Here is a 16976-nt window from a genome sequence, read left to right as displayed (position 1 = left end):
TCCCTCTCGAGGTCTCGAGTGCGTACATTTGTGACCTCTACAATAGCTCTCATCTCCATAACTCAGTTCGCTATCGTCTGAGCCTGATTACCAATGTCCGAAATCCGCCGGATCATGACGGGAAGGGGTCGGTCAACGGGTCCTCCATGACTGGTTATAATGCAGGACTTAAAGTGTACGCTAGGTAGGTACGGCGAAGAGAGAGTGTCTCACTAGAGCATTAATAGATTTACGTGAACTACGACTCCCTTTTCTTGTATCATGAAATAATTACACTATTGGAAATTTATGACATAAGTTTTATGACATACAAACTATACCATTAATAGTTTGCCTTGTATGTTTTTCGTGTAAACTATTTATAAAAATTTTATATAAATATCTATTTGTAAGGTTGTTAAAACATAATATTATTGCGTTTTAAACCATCAAAACAGCGACGCCTAAAATACGACCATTTTTACCAAAAGAGTTATTTTTAGTAAAAATCTCCAAGAATTTGTAGTTTTGTACATCTCATATTTTACCGGTTGAAATTTTGTATTACAAAATAGTTGGTGTTTGTCAACCTTACCATTTATCCCCATAAGTCACGATTTTTCTAACATCAAATATTAACTATAACCCTTTTTATACAAAATATTTAATACTAATTTCAAATAGTAAAGATGAGACATGAATGTATCCAAAAGACAACCATGCTTTTGACTTATATGTATGTATGTTTGGTTATCTTTGCGTATATCAACTCATACACACCATTTTTGAGTAATCAAAATGGTGACAACCACATGATTCACGATTTTTATGTAGGAGGCAAGTAATATTTACTTTTTATACAAGAATTGTTTCATATTCAAACAAATAGACATAATGCACGCAAATGTCCAAAGGACAAACACATTTTGACATATAAAACCTTATGAGTCACGATTTTTATGTATATATGTAAGATGATTTCAACATTTTATGCACATATTATTTCATAAAGAAATTGATGCATGAAAATATTCATTGGGTAAACGTAATTTGACTTGTATTCCCCCCTAAAAGCATGTAAAAACTCGAAAAATTGGGGGTATGAAGCTCACCTTGGTTATTTTCGTGTGTGGTAGGAAGGATGATGAAGAAGATTTCGAGCCTAGTTTGGTGGTGATGAACTTGAAGAGCTTCTTGGAAAGGTTGGTGTTCTAGGGATCTAACACACGAAAAATGTGTGCAAACATGAAGAACTTGACAACCAAATGTATAAAAGCACTTAGGATTCATGAAGGAACTTACCAGAAATTCCTAGAACCGACCTTGAGGTGGTGATACTCGAAGAAGGTGACTTTGTTTTGAGAAGGAAGAGAAGTGAGTGAGCAAGATCAAGTGGCAAGAGTGGGATAACCCACTTTCGGCCGAAATCCTTAAGTAGAGAGGGGGAGTGGCCTTGGTTGTTACTTATTGGTCATTTTTATGTCTAGTATGGGTACTTGGTGGTTATTTAAGTGTCATGCATGGAGACATGATGGTTTGTTGTATGTCTTGCATGGTTGTTTGATAGGTAATGGGTTGTAAAGCAATGAGGTGTCAATGTGTGGTCAATCCTTGGGTTATGCATCTAAAACCGATTTCATTAGCTCAAGAGAGGGGTTTTCGGTTCTAGGGTGGTCGAAAACACCCTCCATCCTCAAAGGGTTTTCGATTTTTGGGATGGGTATGGGTTCTCTGGTTGCCCAATAAAAGGGTTTTCGGTCTTGGGTTATTTGGGCTGAGAACTTTTAAGCCAAGGTCCATTTTTGATTTACGTATGATGCATTTGATCTATTTGGTCTTTTAAAGGTTTATTATGAAAATGCATATATATATATATATATATATATATATATATATATATATATATATATATATATATATATGGACTCATATAACATTGTCATTTTTGAATTACAATAATCTACTGCAACAAGATCACGTAGAGAAATTGTTTGTACATGAATAAAATCTCGACCCTAAATTTTCTAGTTGTGACATAGGATGATAGTTGGCAAGGGCGTATTTAACAAGCATGAAGGTAGGTCCTAGGACCTACCTAAGATTTGAATTTTATTTATAATATATATACCACAAAAATTAGGAACCACTTTAGAAAAAATAAAGGACCTATCTTGAGTTTGTTTTTTTTTTAAAAAAATGTCTTAAAAAACCATTTTAAAAGGTGAAAAAAATAAGTTACATGGAGCATTTGTGCTGTTAAATATATAGGGTTAAATATAATATATAGTTTTTATCAAACAATAAAGTATTAATTAATGCGCTACTAATCAACTAGTTTTTCATTAAATCGTTCGGTTTTTTCAATTATATTTTAGTCGGTTTTTTAAAATTTTAATTGGCGGTGCCTGATCGGTTTTTTCAGTTATATTTCATTAAATCGTACACGATCCGACCCGACCCGTCCCCTCACAAGTGTTGTTGATTTTTTTATCGGCTCCACTTAATTTAGGAACCACGTGATATTTTGTTCTAGATTCGCCACTGATAGTTGATTCACCTATATCTCCTCGAGTGAACTGACCATGCCATGCATTTGGACATTTTTCCCAAGCCACATGCGTGCAATCTAGACTGCCAAACATACCCGGAAATCCATGCCTCTCTTCATGAGTCGAATATAATCTCTCAATATCACGTTGAGTATGTTTGCGCAAATATTGTTTGTGAAAAACCTCATACATACATGCAAAAAACCAATCTACACATTCAACTGCGGTCCTCTCGGATACTTTCAAGTATTCGTCAGATGCATCAAATGCTATACCATATCCCAAATACCTAAGAGCAGCCACACATTTTTTTATACTAATAAAACTCATTCTTCCTCTAGCGTCGGGTTTTTGTTTGAAAAAATCATAACGAGATTCTAAAGCATTACTAATACGTAAAAATATAGCATTATTCAGACGGAAATGACGTTCGAACGAGTTGTCATTATAAACACAATTATCGGCAAAGTAATCACGTACCAATAAGTCGTGTGCGGCTTGGCGATCACGATTGACGACCGCCCTTGTACGAGCAACATTCGAACTTTCTTCGTCGTGAATGTGTTGCACAATGTTGCAGAATGTCTCGACGAATTCTACGTCGTCATCCGAGTCAAAAGTTTTTAAGAATTCCATGTGTTTTGTGGAATCCATGTGCATGTGTTTTGTGGTTTTAGAGAATGAAGGTCGGAGAATGAATGTGTAAGTTTTGGTGAAAATAGAAGGTTTTATTTATATGTATTGAATTGAGTTTGAAAAAAAAGGCCAAATGGCCGTTCAACGGTCGAGAAAGCAATCACCAATCAAGTTTCGCGTTTAGAATCGTCGTCAGCAACACGATGCACAACGACCACGCCCGACTACGGTCGGGGCGGTGTGCACGAAGTTTTCTCGTGGCCACATGGACCACGGATGCTCTCGTTGAGAGTATACCGTATGGTCTAAATTATAAATTATCGTATAGCGGTTACATTTTCTAATTTGCTTTACGTTTTTCTTATCAAGGGGTTACTTGGTTAACTGTTATGGAGCACCTATGAAGGAGTTGGAATTGGTGGTAAGTCGGGTGCTTTGAATGAATTTGATCTGGTGTTGCCGCTGGATATGGAATTAAAAAAAATGTCATTGATTCCAAATGAATTTTATATATTATGGAAAATTTGAAATCAGAGCATATGAATATTTACGTACTTTTTCGGGTATGTATATAACAAATAAATACATGCAATGTTTTTTGTTGCGATGATTTTCCACCTAAAAACCTAATAAACTCACAGTATGGACCAACACGTGCATTGGATAGTAAGCGGCTGTTTGGCAGGATCTGAATTTTTCAGATCTGAATTTTTAAGAGGTCTGAATTTCTAAGAGGGTCTGAAATTTTAAGAGCTGAATGTTTAACATGTTGTTTGGTTGGGACCTCTGAATTGTTGTGCTGAATTATTAAAATGACCATTTTACCCTTATGTTTTATTTTTTATTGAATTCAACTGTTTATTTAGAAAATAACCTAATAAATTTCTTAAATATGTATTAAAAAAAATATAAACACCATATAAAATCCAAATTTAGCATAAATAAAAATTAAACACAAATCCAAATCAAACATAAATATTTTTAAATCCACAAAATCATACTAAAATCTAAATAAAATCCTACAAATTTAATTTCACCCTAATTGATTCGTAATCTAGTCACGCAAATTATCCATGTATTCATTTCCTTGTGAACCCCATTCCATATCGTATACGTTTTCGCCATCATTCTATCCCCCTTGTGCTTGAGCATTGTTCTCCTCGAACGCCATAAATAACTCATCATGAATATCGCATTTCCTTATGAAATTATGGACTGCAAAACAAGCAACGACTATATCTCTTTGCACTGAAAAAGGAAAAGGAGCCATTCGCTTTAGGATTGGGAATCTCGCCTTCAAAACACCGTAAGCACGTTCAATAACATTTATGAGTTGCGCATGTGTATGATTGAATTTTTCTTCCTTAGTTAACGCACGTCGTCGTCGATAATCGGCTAACCAATACCTTGTGTTGCGGTAAGGAGTCATAAATCCACGAGTGTTGGTGTATGCAACATCGCAAAGGTAATATTTATCTATACACATGAGTGAATGAAGTATTATATATAGAAATTTAAAATCGTATTTTAGAATAAATTTAAAAAGAATTAAAAACCTGGAGGAGGGAACGGAAAGCCTGAAGTCGGGTTACATGCAACTTCTTTCAAAACTCGCGAATCATGTGTTATACCCTCCCAACCGGCCCATACGAATGTGAATATCATATCAAAATCACAAATTCCTAAAACATTTTGAAAGCATTCACCTTTTCCTCTTCCCCTATAGCGAGTTTGTTGATCAGCAGGCACGACTGCATGTACAAGAGTTCCATCTAACGCACCTATTGCTCCAGGAAAGATTTCTTTTAGCTTACGATGCCTCTCTGAGGAATTCACGGTTGCATTAGAATTCGTTGGCACTATAACTTCTTTTGCAAAAATCATCATTGCATTTAGCACCTCATGAAAGCATCTATGAACTGTTTCTGTGGAGTGTTGAAACCTTCGTTTGATAATCCTGAACTGTTTATTATGTGCTATAGTTGTCAAGAACATAGCCATCTTTTCTTCAACGCTTATATGCCTACTACTTTGCAACCAATTGTTTCGTCTAAAATGATTGCATAAAAGTACATATGCTTCACGTGAAAGACGCATCAGCTCATGACATTGTGTAGAAGTTCTATGTAACAATTCTTGTGTATGTTGATGACCGCTCATTTCCGAATCATTATCAATTGCCCTTCCAATTCTGTTGGATGCTAGATTCAACCAATAGTAACATAGTAACATGAAAAATGCAATTTCTTCATCCGAATCCATAAGCAATCTGTTATTTTGAAAATACATAACAATTATATTAACAACATATAACATAAAAATTCATCCAAAACATCAAGTCATTCATATCATATAAAAATCTAGTAATCCAAAACATCAAGTAATCCAAAACATCAAGTCATTCATGTCAAGTAATCCAAAAAAAACCATCTAGTTCAAACCAAACATCAAGTAATCCAAAAAAAACCACCTAGTTCAAACCAAACTTATCCAAAAAAACCATCAAAACATTCAAAAAATCTACTTAGCGAAACATTCCATAATATGCTCCAACAGTCTTGACCCAATTCTCACAAATAGCTGGATCAATGGTTAACCACACGTGCCTCTTATCCGCACCTTCACCAAAAAGAGCAACAACAGTAGTGTATCTTGGATCAAATATTCCCCATCCTAACTTCTCAAATTTTTCCATACACGCATCCAAATTTGAAGAAGAATGCTTGTCCACAAATATTTTAGCAACTGTGGCAATATCTTCCCCGATTTCAAGCAATCTTGAATTGGATGCATCTTTACCCTTATCTTTACTTTTATTTTGACTCTTTGCCGTATCTGTAGTCTTTTGTTTTTTTGATTGAGCGGATGACTCGTCACTGAGACCTACAGTTTCTTATTGAGTGCAATCAATGTCATGAAAGTCATGCAAACTATACTGGCTTGACTCTTGAGTAGGACGGGGAAGGGTAGAAGTTGGCCCCCAACTATGAATGCATGTCGCAGTCGCGCCTTCAAACAACTGTGTGCAAAGGTCGGGGTACGGTAGTGGCGTGCGTCTCAAAGAATCCACATGTTTGTTTGACTGTTTGGAACAAATATTTTATTATTTAAAAATGATAATATATTTTTTATAACTAAACAAAATACCTTCGATTCTAGTTCTCATTCTTCTTTGGAAAGATTGAAGGTGTTGGTTGTTGCATTGTACACATTGCCGGTTTTGTTTTTTAACTTCAAAAAAGCACCAAACTTTGACTTTAGGTAGTCATAGCGGTTCTTCATTTGTTTTTGGTCGGCAATAAAGTTATGTTCAATTTTTAATGTTTCAGCAACATTCCTCCAAGATAGTGCTTTCAAACTACTCCCTTCCCGTCCATTAACCGTAACTTCACGTAAACAAGCTTCTAGAAACGTTTTCTCTACACCTTCAACCTTCCAACTAATCCTATCATTCTTTTCTCCCATTTCTTTGATCAATTCAACAAAAAAATGTATGTTTTAGCAACAAGTTAAGCATTGCAAATACACATTTTCAATAACAATTTAAGCAATATAAAGGCACATTATCAACAACTACTTCAACAAAACAAATGCACAATAGCAAAAGCAATGGATATTTCATGAACATCAAAGAGAAGTAAGAATTCAACAACAAAATTTCAGCATAATACTCATGAAAACATTAGACATAACATCAAAATAACACCAAAATTCAGCATATAACATCAAAATTCAGCATATAACATCAAAATTCAGCGTCAACATTGAATCAAACATAACATCAAAATTCAGCATCAATATTTGATCATATCCATTGAACACATTCAGATTGTAACATATAACATCACTATCGAGCATATAACATCATAATGGAGAATATAACATCAAAATCTAGCAAAACATCAACTATTAATTTTGATTTAACAAATCAGAAAATTATAGCATAATAAATTCGATTTTTGATTTTCAATTTTGAAGGGAAAGAAGGAACAAACAAGACCAACGAATTCAAGGGCAAAAAAGGAAGAAACAGAAGGAAGAAACCGAACCTGCTGCAGTCGGCGGAAGAAAGATTGGAGCTGGAAGACCTTGCGGCGGCGGAGGCTGACGGCGTTGCTGGCGTCGTCGGTGTGCGGCGTCGTTGGCGTCGTCGGTGGGAGCAGTTGCAGGCGTCGGACCTGGAGGGGAGAAGATGCGATGGCAGTAGACGCTGTAGGAAGGAAAGAAAGGAGGCCGTCGATTTAAGGCAAATAGAACGAACACGTGTTTCTTTATTTTTCAGACTTGGTTTAACATCTGAAAAAATAAGAGGTATTTTTAAGTTTAAGAGGTAAAATATAATACGCAAACAAACGCTCTGAATCTGAAATTAAGAGGTAAACAAACGATCCCTAAGTAATTTTGTTATTTTTCTTTTTTAATGGATTAATTTGATAAACTATACATGTGCTTTTTGTTTTTTATTTAATACAGAAGAGAAAAAGACTTATTTTAGAAACTCTAGGAAAAAGGCTTTCTTAAGGGAATGGCTAAATAAACTTCACACCACATTCTACTAAAAAAACAACCCTCCTAATAATTAAGCAATAATTGGTCTGTTTATATTTAGTCACATCTAGTTATATCCCTTGATATTATAAATATAAATACTATATTTTAAAAGCTATAATTATAGTACATTCTAGATAATAAATCTCATATTAGAATTTATTATTAAAACAAATCATCCATCCATATTAGCATCATTCTAAAAAAAAATTATTCCTACGTATTATATAACTGTATTTAAGATTTATTGTTATTTTTTTGCTTATTAACTATTTTTATATTATCATAAATAGAAACGTTATATTTCAAAGGATATAATTGTTATATTTTAATAAATCTATTATTAAAATTTATTATTAAAACAAACCATTCATACGTCATTATATAAATTGTTTCTATTCTTACTTATCATAAAATTATATTTGAGATTTATTGGTGTATATTGCCTATTAACTATTTTTATTATTTAAAGGTGTATAATATAAACATATGTTTCTTATTAGATAAAAGGTATACTAAACATCATTTTATAATAATATTAATAATAATAATAATAATAATATTTCTTTGGAAAATAAGATAGTTTTAGACAAACTATATGTAATGTTGAAATATATGTAAAGTATTATAAAAATTTTGATTGTTGAAACAATGTGAAAAAAAATAAATGATAATTTTAAAACATAAAATGAAAAAGAAAAAATATAATAAAACAATATAGGGAATAAATATTAAAAAACGAAAATGTGAGTTAGTGTTTGTTTTGTAGTAGGATATATAGGCTTATAAAACACACTCTCAAATAAAGTTCAATGTATTTAATGCTAAAAATAATTTAACTTTAATGATTAGGGTGTTTATGAAGTGTTTATTTAGTAACACCATTTTCTTAAACGTGCCATCATTTTTCTCAAGTATTTTGAAACTTCATTTTTTCTACACATTAGATACTATAATAACACACAAATAAATGAAATTATGTAGTTTTTCGCATTTACCCCTCCGTAAACATTATAATATCCTACTTATAATTCCTTTTCTTATTTGGACATCATAGATTAAAAAGAACTATTTAAATAACATTGTTATAATTAAGTAGATGCTCCAAAGGACCTGGTATATTTTATGAATTTAGATGATAGTGATTTAATTTTAACTTTTTTAACATTTTCCTACGAATAACTTGAATAATAGACACAAGGATGCATAGTATGTAATTTTATCATAATACCACTTTCATGCATGTATAAATTTTATTTTTATAGGAAACAGGATGTGAAAACGCATTTAAGATAATTGTTGAGCTTAAAACTGGAGTATCTCTTCGTAATTTTATAATCTGGAGGATGGCATTTACATTTACATCTTTAGTACAAACGGACAAATTGAGAACAACTTTATTAGGTGGGACAAAATATTACAATTTTTTTTTTCCTATCAATCATAACAAAAGGCCATAAATGATGACAAAATAGAGTCTGGAATCAATCGCAATTGATTGTAACAATAACAACAGACAAGTAATTTTTTTTTTTTTTGTAGGAGCTTGCTTAAAAATAAATTAATGATTGTGTTTGGTTTGTGGAACACAATTAATGAATTGAAATTCCATAGCGTGTCCGATTTAGTTAAATGAAAATTGTTCACTCTCTGTTTCGTGCACAGTTTATAATATTCATGTTTCTTTGAAATTAATAATAACCATATAGTTATTTTTATCATACATATTTATCAATATTTAAGTTATATTATTTTATCTTGTAAAACATGCATATATCGGCCTATTTTAATAACAAAAAAATTCAAAGCATGTTTTTAATTAATAAAAAAACCACTTTTAGAAATACCCCTCCATGCAGATACGTCTTTGGCCACCCAGGATTATTTGTCATTGAAATGTCACCTTTAATCAATATAAACAAATGAACGATCAAAGGAACATGAATGAAATTGAGAATGTTACGAGAGACATGGATACTTGTCTCTCACATCCTACCAATCCGGCATGTTATCTCAATCGTGGAGATGATATGATTCTTTCCAAAATGAACCAAAAGAAGCTGTTTCATCCATTGGTTCAAATTCAATTGAAAAAACACCATCCTACAAATCGATGTGCATTTGAGCCTCGATTCACCTGATTTGATGACCCCTCTTCTCTGTTCTTCCTAAAGGGGTCGTCAGAATTCAGTTTATCAATCATTAGGAAAAAAAGGTTGAGATTGTAGAGAGAATTGAAGATGTCGACGGAAATGGCTAACACAGATCCAGAGGGAATCGATGGTGTTCGTATGACATGGAACGCCTGGCCTCGCACAAAAGTTGAAGCAAGCAAGTGCGTCATTCCAATCGCCGCTTCGATTTCTCCGATCCGTCCTCATCCACACATACCCAACAATCCTTACGCGCCTCTCCGATGCAAGACCTGCTCCGCCGTTCTCAACCCTTTCTGCCGTGTCGACTTCTCGGCCCTGATTTGGATCTGCCCATTCTGCTTTCAACGCAACCACTTCCCCCACCACTACTCCGGTATTTCCGAAACCAATGTCCCCGCAGAACTCTACCCCCAATACACCACCGTCGAATACGCCGTCCCCAATCCTGACACCCGTCTTAACCCTCCTCAACCCGTCTACGTATTCGTCCTCGACACGTGTATGATCGAGGAGGAATTAAAGTATGCCAAATTGGCATTACAACAAGCACTTGAATTCATACCGGAAAATGCTTTGGTGGGTTTTGTTTCCTTCGGGACGCAGGTTCAGGTCCATGAATTGGGTTACGCTGATATCTCCAAGGTTTATGTGTTTCAAGGCTCCAAAGAGATGACTAGAGAGGATGTACTGGATCAACTAGGACTCCTCGCCGGTGTTGCCAATGGCCGGAGAATGGGTGGTGGGCCGGGTTTTCAAAAGGGGGTAGTACAAGGACAAGGGTTTCCAAATTCAGGGGTTTCCAGGTTTTTGTTGCCTGCTTCCGAGGGCGCCTACATCATCCATTCGGTGAGTATAATCTAAATTATATTCAAATTTCAACAGCTATGTTCCTCCATACTTACGAAAAGTCATAATTTAGCGATTAGAAGAATTGGATGTCGATTTATGGCCTGTTGCACCTGGTAATCGATCGTTGAGATGCACTGGTGTCGCATTGAGTGTTGCAGCAGGTTTGATTTGTGCTTGTTCGCCTGGTACTGGTGGTCGTATAGTGGCTCTGGTTGGTGGGCCATGCACAGAAGGCAATGGTTCTGTAAGTTCTGCTACTTTTTTTCTTTTCTTCAGATTGCAAATACGCCATTGATGCACAATAATAAACTCTGTTTTTACATTTCACGCAAGTGGATGGTTTCTCTTGCCATTTTTTTTCTCACAAGATCTTAACCTTTTGTCGCATTTTGGATTTTGACAGATTGTCTCACAAGATTTATCTGATCCAGTTCGATCACATAAAGATTTAGACAAAGATTCAGCATTATACTTTAGAAAGGCAGTCAATTTTTATGAGGAACTTTCAAAGCAGATGGTTAGCCAGGGTCATGTTTTGGACCTTTTTGCTTCTGCACTAGATCAGGTAGAAAGAACAGTTGTTTTGTTTTGGTATTTGGTGTTTGGTGTTTGTTTTTGACTTAATATAGAAAAAAAACAACTCAACAAAGAAACACTTCTATCTATATAACTATCCTTTTGTCCCCATTAAGTCCATTAAGTCAAAAAGAAACATCATCTTAGTCTTTACACGGATGCAAGAAACGTTTCCTTAATTCTATAAAAAACTTATCCACATTAAAGATGTAATTTTTTGGTCATATCCTTTGGCATCTAATGCAATTTATGTTATTAGGTTGGGGTTGCGGAGATGAAGGTTATTATTGAAAGAACTGGAGGCCTTGTTGTTCTATCAGAAAGTTTTGGTCATTCGGTTTTTAAAGATTCATTTAAACGTGTTTTTGAAAACAGAGAAGATTCTCTTGGTCTTTCTTATAAGTGAGTATTTCACGCATGTTTTATGTCTACACCATTAATCTTTTTAAGTTGGAAATTATATATATTCATTTGCAAATAGTTTATTATCAGATAACTTTTGTCAAGATAAGTAAAGGACAAATTTTTTCTATCTTTTTGAATTCATAACTAGTTTATTACTTGTAGTGGCACACTTGAGATGAACTGTTCAAAAGATATAAAAATTCAAGGGATTATTGGACCTTGCACATCCCTTGAGAAGGTATTGGTTTACTAAATCTTATAACTTTTAATAATATTATTAAAAATGTTGTAACATTTTTAAAAAAAATGCAGAAAGGACCTGCTGTTGCAAGCACAACAATTGGTCAAGGGAACACTAATGCATGGAAGTTATGTGGACTTGATAACGACACATGTTTGACTGTTTTATTTGACATTTCTTCAAGTGATAAACCAGATCATTCAGGAAACTTAAATCCACAATTGTATATACAAACACTTACAAGGTATAAATTAGACATTGTATTTAGAAAAATCTACCTTATTACACTAATGAAAATTGCTATAACTGAATAGTTTCTTAAAAGTAAACTGATATTTATTGAAATTAATGAGTCATGAAAATTGATTCAGCTACCAAAGTATTGATGGACAATCAAAGCTACGAGTTACTACCATTACTAGAAGATGGATAGAGGGTTCAGCAGTTTCAGAGGTATTATTAAATATTTAAATTATTTTTACTTTTGTTTATTGTGTAAAAAACAAAATACCTCGTTTACAGGAATTAATGCAAGGTTTTGATCAAGAGACTGCTGCTGTAGTAATGGCTAGATTAACTTCTTATAAAATGGAAACAGAGGTATATAAATTATAAATTATAAATTATAATTCAATTGTTATAGGGAATAGTTTTTTCTTACGTTTTTATAATTTTGTTAGGAAACATTCGATGCAACAAGGTGGTTAGATAGAAATCTGATTCGTTTGTGTTCTAGATTTGGCGACTACAGAAAAGATGATCCGACTTCATTTTCCTTAAACCCTAATTTTTCTTTGTTCCCTCAATTTATGTTCAATCTCAGGAGATCTCCATTCGTACAGGTAATTAGTTCTTGATTTATTAGATATTACAATAAGCAAACATTAAATATAATATAATTTTGATTATTGGAATGAAATGTGAATGAAGGTGTTTAATAACAGTCCAGATGAGACAGCTTATTTCCGCATGATGCTAAATCGGGAAAGCATAACAAATGCGACAGTGATGATCCAACCTTCTTTGATCTCGTATTCATTCAATTCGTTGCCTTCACCTGCTTTGCTTGATGTGGCATCCATTTCAGCTGATCGAATCCTTTTGTTAGATTCGTATTTCAGTGTTGTTATTTTCCATGGAATCACTGTTGCTCAATGGAGGAACATGGGCTATCAAAATCAACCAGAACACCAGGTATATATCTCGTGCTCATTCTTTCTTTCCACTTCACACATGCCAACCAAAATTAATGATTTTATTTTAAAAAAAAAGTATTGTATGCAATCCCAAAATTCCTGATTTTATATTTTATCTCTTAGTTTGTTAGCTTGTTTTGTATTTGGTGCGTATGTTTGTAGCTTGGTTTATTTCTTTTCATTTTCGTTACGAACTCGTTGTTTGTTGTTTGTTGTTGTTATTATTATTATTATTAATATTATTTATTATTATTGTTTATGTTTTAGAAATGGTTAATCTAAAAAAAACTTTATATTTAGTGTTTTTTCCAGATTAAACATCAAGTTTATTTTTTGCTTGAAAAAGACATTGTATTTTTTCATTTTTTTTATATTTTTCTCCGAAAAAACCCTCAACCTTCTTATTGCTTCCAAATAAACCCTCAACTTTTTTAGTTTCTCTTGAAAAAACCTTCAAATTTTTACAATTTTTTTTTTTGGAAAAAAATGATGAAAAGGACCAGACCGAAAAAATGAAAATATATAAGGTCCTTTTTAGATAAAAAATAAAATTGAGGTTTAATTTAGAAAAAACACTAAATTTAAGGTCTTTTTGAGATTACCCCTTTTAGAAATTGAAATAACTCTCTCTCTCTCTATATATATATAATATATATAGAAAGGTCGGTGAGTAATAAAGTATAAAAAAATTAAAGTTGGTTGGTGTATACATTTTCGATGAGAGAAAATATTTTTTTTACGAAATGTCATTTTCATCCGAATTATAAAAAATAGCCTTTAAAAGTTTGTCATCCTTAACCAGCTTTATTGATTTCGTTCTTCATTGTTTACAAAATTGGTTACGATCACAACCCACATAAATTCTAAAGAATTCAATATTTATATCTATTTTCATAATTTTTTAGGCATTTTCACAATTATTACAAGCTCCACGTGATGATGCTGAATTGATAATACGTGATCGATTTCCTGTCCCACGATTGGTGGTGTGTGATCAACATGGTTCTCAGGTCATCTCATTAAATATCATCATCTTATATTTTGTTTTTTTTTACCTTTTTACATTGTATTAAATTATTAAAAAAAATGTTATATTATATGGTAATTAATCAGGCACGATTCTTATTGGCCAAGTTGAACCCTTCAGCAACTTACAATAGTGAAGTGGGTGCTGGAATGGATGTTATCTTCACTGATGATGTAAATCTTCAAGTATTCCTTGAACATCTACAAAGGCTAGCAGTTCAATCTTCTTAGATACATACCACTTTAAATAGCACTTGATAGAGTTACAAACTTTTCTTATTTCATCAAAGTTTTGCAGCATAATCTAGAAATGATTATTTGCACAAAAACGTGTGATTGATCAAACCACAGTTTGCGAATTTGATGTAGTTTGCTTCGTTTAAATCAAATGGGGTCATGAAAGTAAGATGAGACATGTAAATTTGAAGGTTGATGGATTATATGAGGCAACAATCTACTATAAAAGATTTATTTTTAGTTGTGTTTGTTTGTTATACACGCATTGCATTTTATTATTTTCATTTTACCATATGTTTCCAAGTATTTCAACGAAAATTCTGAAATAAGTATAGACATAAGCCAATTAACTTGTTTAATATGATTCCCTTTGCCAATAATATCATCAACAGAGCTAAGAAAATAACGAACTACTGAATCCCATGAATATATAAAAAGAGAGGACCCGAGTTTTACAACACAAAATTGCTATAATAGAAATGTAAAAGTGATGATCTTAAGTTTTAATGCCACAACTATGAAGCTATATATTCTTTTTGGCATCATCACTTGCATATGCACATGTTCTATATGCCAATAACAAAAATAATAACATCTAAGCTAATTTTTTATTAAGTAATGAAATTTTGCCACTCATCAATAATCGTTGATATGTAAAATATACCAACACGATATAACATATATACACGATTCAATTTTAACAACTCATATTAATTTTGAGTGCATTTGAACATTTTATATTTTTAATAAACTTCAATCTATTACTTACATATGGAGTTTGTATAAGTTATAAAAATCACCATTTTAAAACTTATATTTAAACATTTCAAAATTTGACGTTATTAACATTTTTATAAAACCAGATTTTATTTTAAACCAATAACTTGTTAAAATCTTATGTCCACATTATAAATTTTGAAAAAAAACTCAATGTGATGTTTATTTTATCCAAAATTATTTTAGCATGTGAAAAACTAATTTATCAACCACACATAATAATTACTTAAAATAAACAACACAACATGCATAAAATTATATATGCATAAATATAGCTAACTAATGACATTTTTTTGTGAACCAACACAAAAAATGTCAAGTCCATTTCTATAGGGGCATTTTAAGGGACCAAAAATCTTCTTGTAATGTTGTTGTAGAAGCTCCCACTTGATAAAACACTTATTGCTTGCAAAAGACTGGAAAAGCTTCTTGAAAACAATATTTCACCAACTGTCGCTAAAAGTCCAACAGCCCTTGAGAAACAGTATTAGTGACACTTCTCCGAAATTGTCACTAACTTTCAGCAAGTTTTTGAATCACGGAAATTGCTCTTTGGTCTTCAAAAATGGCTCCAACTTCATTTGTTGTTACATTTTTGTACAAATAAATTATCTCTAAAAACTAATCTATTACTTACAAAAATAAACCAATAAAACTAATATATTTAATTTATTACATACCATATGAATAAATAAATTATTACAACCATTTTTATAAACAACCAACACAACAAACACAATGGTCATTCGCTAGTTTATGCACATCATACATATCAACATACACATTAAATAACATTTGTTTCTCTAAGACAACTTTAAATGACAAATGATGCATGAAAACTTTTGTCACATAAAATAATAATTATAAAGTTGTCATTGAAAATATGTATGAACTTGTTTTTATACAAAATCAAGTTATCCATATACTCCAAAAACTAAGATTTCCAAAAATCAAAAAATCTAACCAAACTTGCAAGGTGGCTCTGATACCTATAGTTGAGATTTTATTCAAAAATCAGTTTCAACTACATAAGATTTAGCAACAGAAGACTTTAAAATTAGAATAAACATAAACCAAGTTTATGCCCACCAAGGTTCTTCTTGCAAAGTTTGGAAAGAAAACAAGCACCAAAGAGAAGAAGTGTTTAACTGTGACATCCCCAATTTCAAGGCCAGAAAAGACCGATTTGTTTATGCTTTATTTGAAAATCAGAGTATACTTATAAAGAAAAATGTTGCGGAATTTGTTCCCAAAATAAAATATGATAAAGATTTTATCAAAGCATTTCCGAAGAAATGTGTTTTCATTACATTACAAACCCCGGGATGTCATTGTCAATACAGATCAAAAGCATAAACAAAAAAGCATAGGCCACAAAACAAAATACGCCTCATAGGCCTTACAACATTCTATTTATTTATACTAGCCAATAATCCATATTCTCTCATCGATTCATCGCATCTATGCTCTTGTGTCACTACCTGTAATACAAAAACTGAGTGTGTCAGGTTGGGGAGCTTGGTGAGCACATAGGGTTTTCAACCCACAATACTTAAGTTAATTAACTTCATCAAATAAATCAACCCGATTACCTGTTCACGTTATTCTCGCTTTACATCCCTAAAACATCTATCATAAGGGACCTATCCTAAGGAATTTCACCGGGATGGACACTTCTGCTAAGGGGGTTACTCAACAATAAATTTTCGTAAGGCAACCATGAGGGGGATGGAGTACACCGGTGAACACATCGTTCACAAACACCTACAGGTTGCGAGCCTGCTAGCGTTCCACTAGACTG

At 32.7% G+C, this 16976-nt stretch overlaps 2 protein-coding genes across 2 annotated transcripts; one reads left to right on the top strand and one right to left on the bottom strand.

The window, feature by feature from the left end:
- Positions 1-2411: 2411 nt before the first annotated feature.
- On the bottom strand, positions 2412-3182 carry LOC145157836 (uncharacterized). The gene has a single exon (XM_079076820.1). The coding sequence runs from the start codon at positions 3180-3182 to the stop codon at positions 2412-2414; it is 771 nt and encodes a 256-aa protein (XP_078932946.1).
- A 6551-nt stretch (positions 3183-9733) lies between these two features.
- LOC145159572 (protein transport protein SEC23 E-like) lies at positions 9734-14642 on the top strand. Its single transcript, XM_079078576.1, has 12 exons — positions 9734-10714; positions 10788-10961; positions 11121-11282; positions 11553-11695; positions 11861-11936; positions 12011-12183; positions 12311-12392; positions 12462-12539; positions 12620-12781; positions 12870-13133; positions 14041-14145; positions 14249-14642. The coding sequence occupies exons 1-12, from the start codon at positions 9953-9955 to the stop codon at positions 14390-14392; spliced, it is 2325 nt and encodes a 774-aa protein (XP_078934702.1). The 5' UTR covers positions 9734-9952; the 3' UTR covers positions 14393-14642.
- Positions 14643-16976: the final 2334 nt, after the last annotated feature.

The sequence above is a fragment of the Lactuca virosa genome, chromosome 2, assembly GCF_052849685.1.
Source record: "Lactuca virosa cultivar CGN04683 chromosome 2, Lactuca_virosa_CGN04683_v6, whole genome shotgun sequence".
Lineage (NCBI taxonomy): Eukaryota > Viridiplantae > Streptophyta > Magnoliopsida > Asterales > Asteraceae > Lactuca > Lactuca virosa.
This window is presented reverse-complemented; position numbering and strand designations above follow the sequence as displayed.

What these genes read in the sequence shown, in the direction of transcription:
- LOC145159572 (XM_079078576.1), top strand. Translation starts at nt 9,953, where the DNA reads ATGTCGACGGAAATGGCTAACACAGATCCAGAGGGAATCGATGGTGTT. An exon ending in AGGGTTCAGCAGTTTCAGAG is followed by an intron (nt 12,393 to 12,461) that starts GTATTATTAAAT and finishes CCTCGTTTACAG; the next exon opens with GAATTAATGCAAGGTTTTGA. An exon ending in CTTATAAAATGGAAACAGAG is followed by an intron (nt 12,540 to 12,619) that starts GTATATAAATTA and finishes TAATTTTGTTAG; the next exon opens with GAAACATTCGATGCAACAAG.
- LOC145157836 (XM_079076820.1), bottom strand. Translation starts at nt 3,182, where the DNA reads ATGGATTCCACAAAACACATGGAATTCTTAAAAACTTTTGACTCGGAT.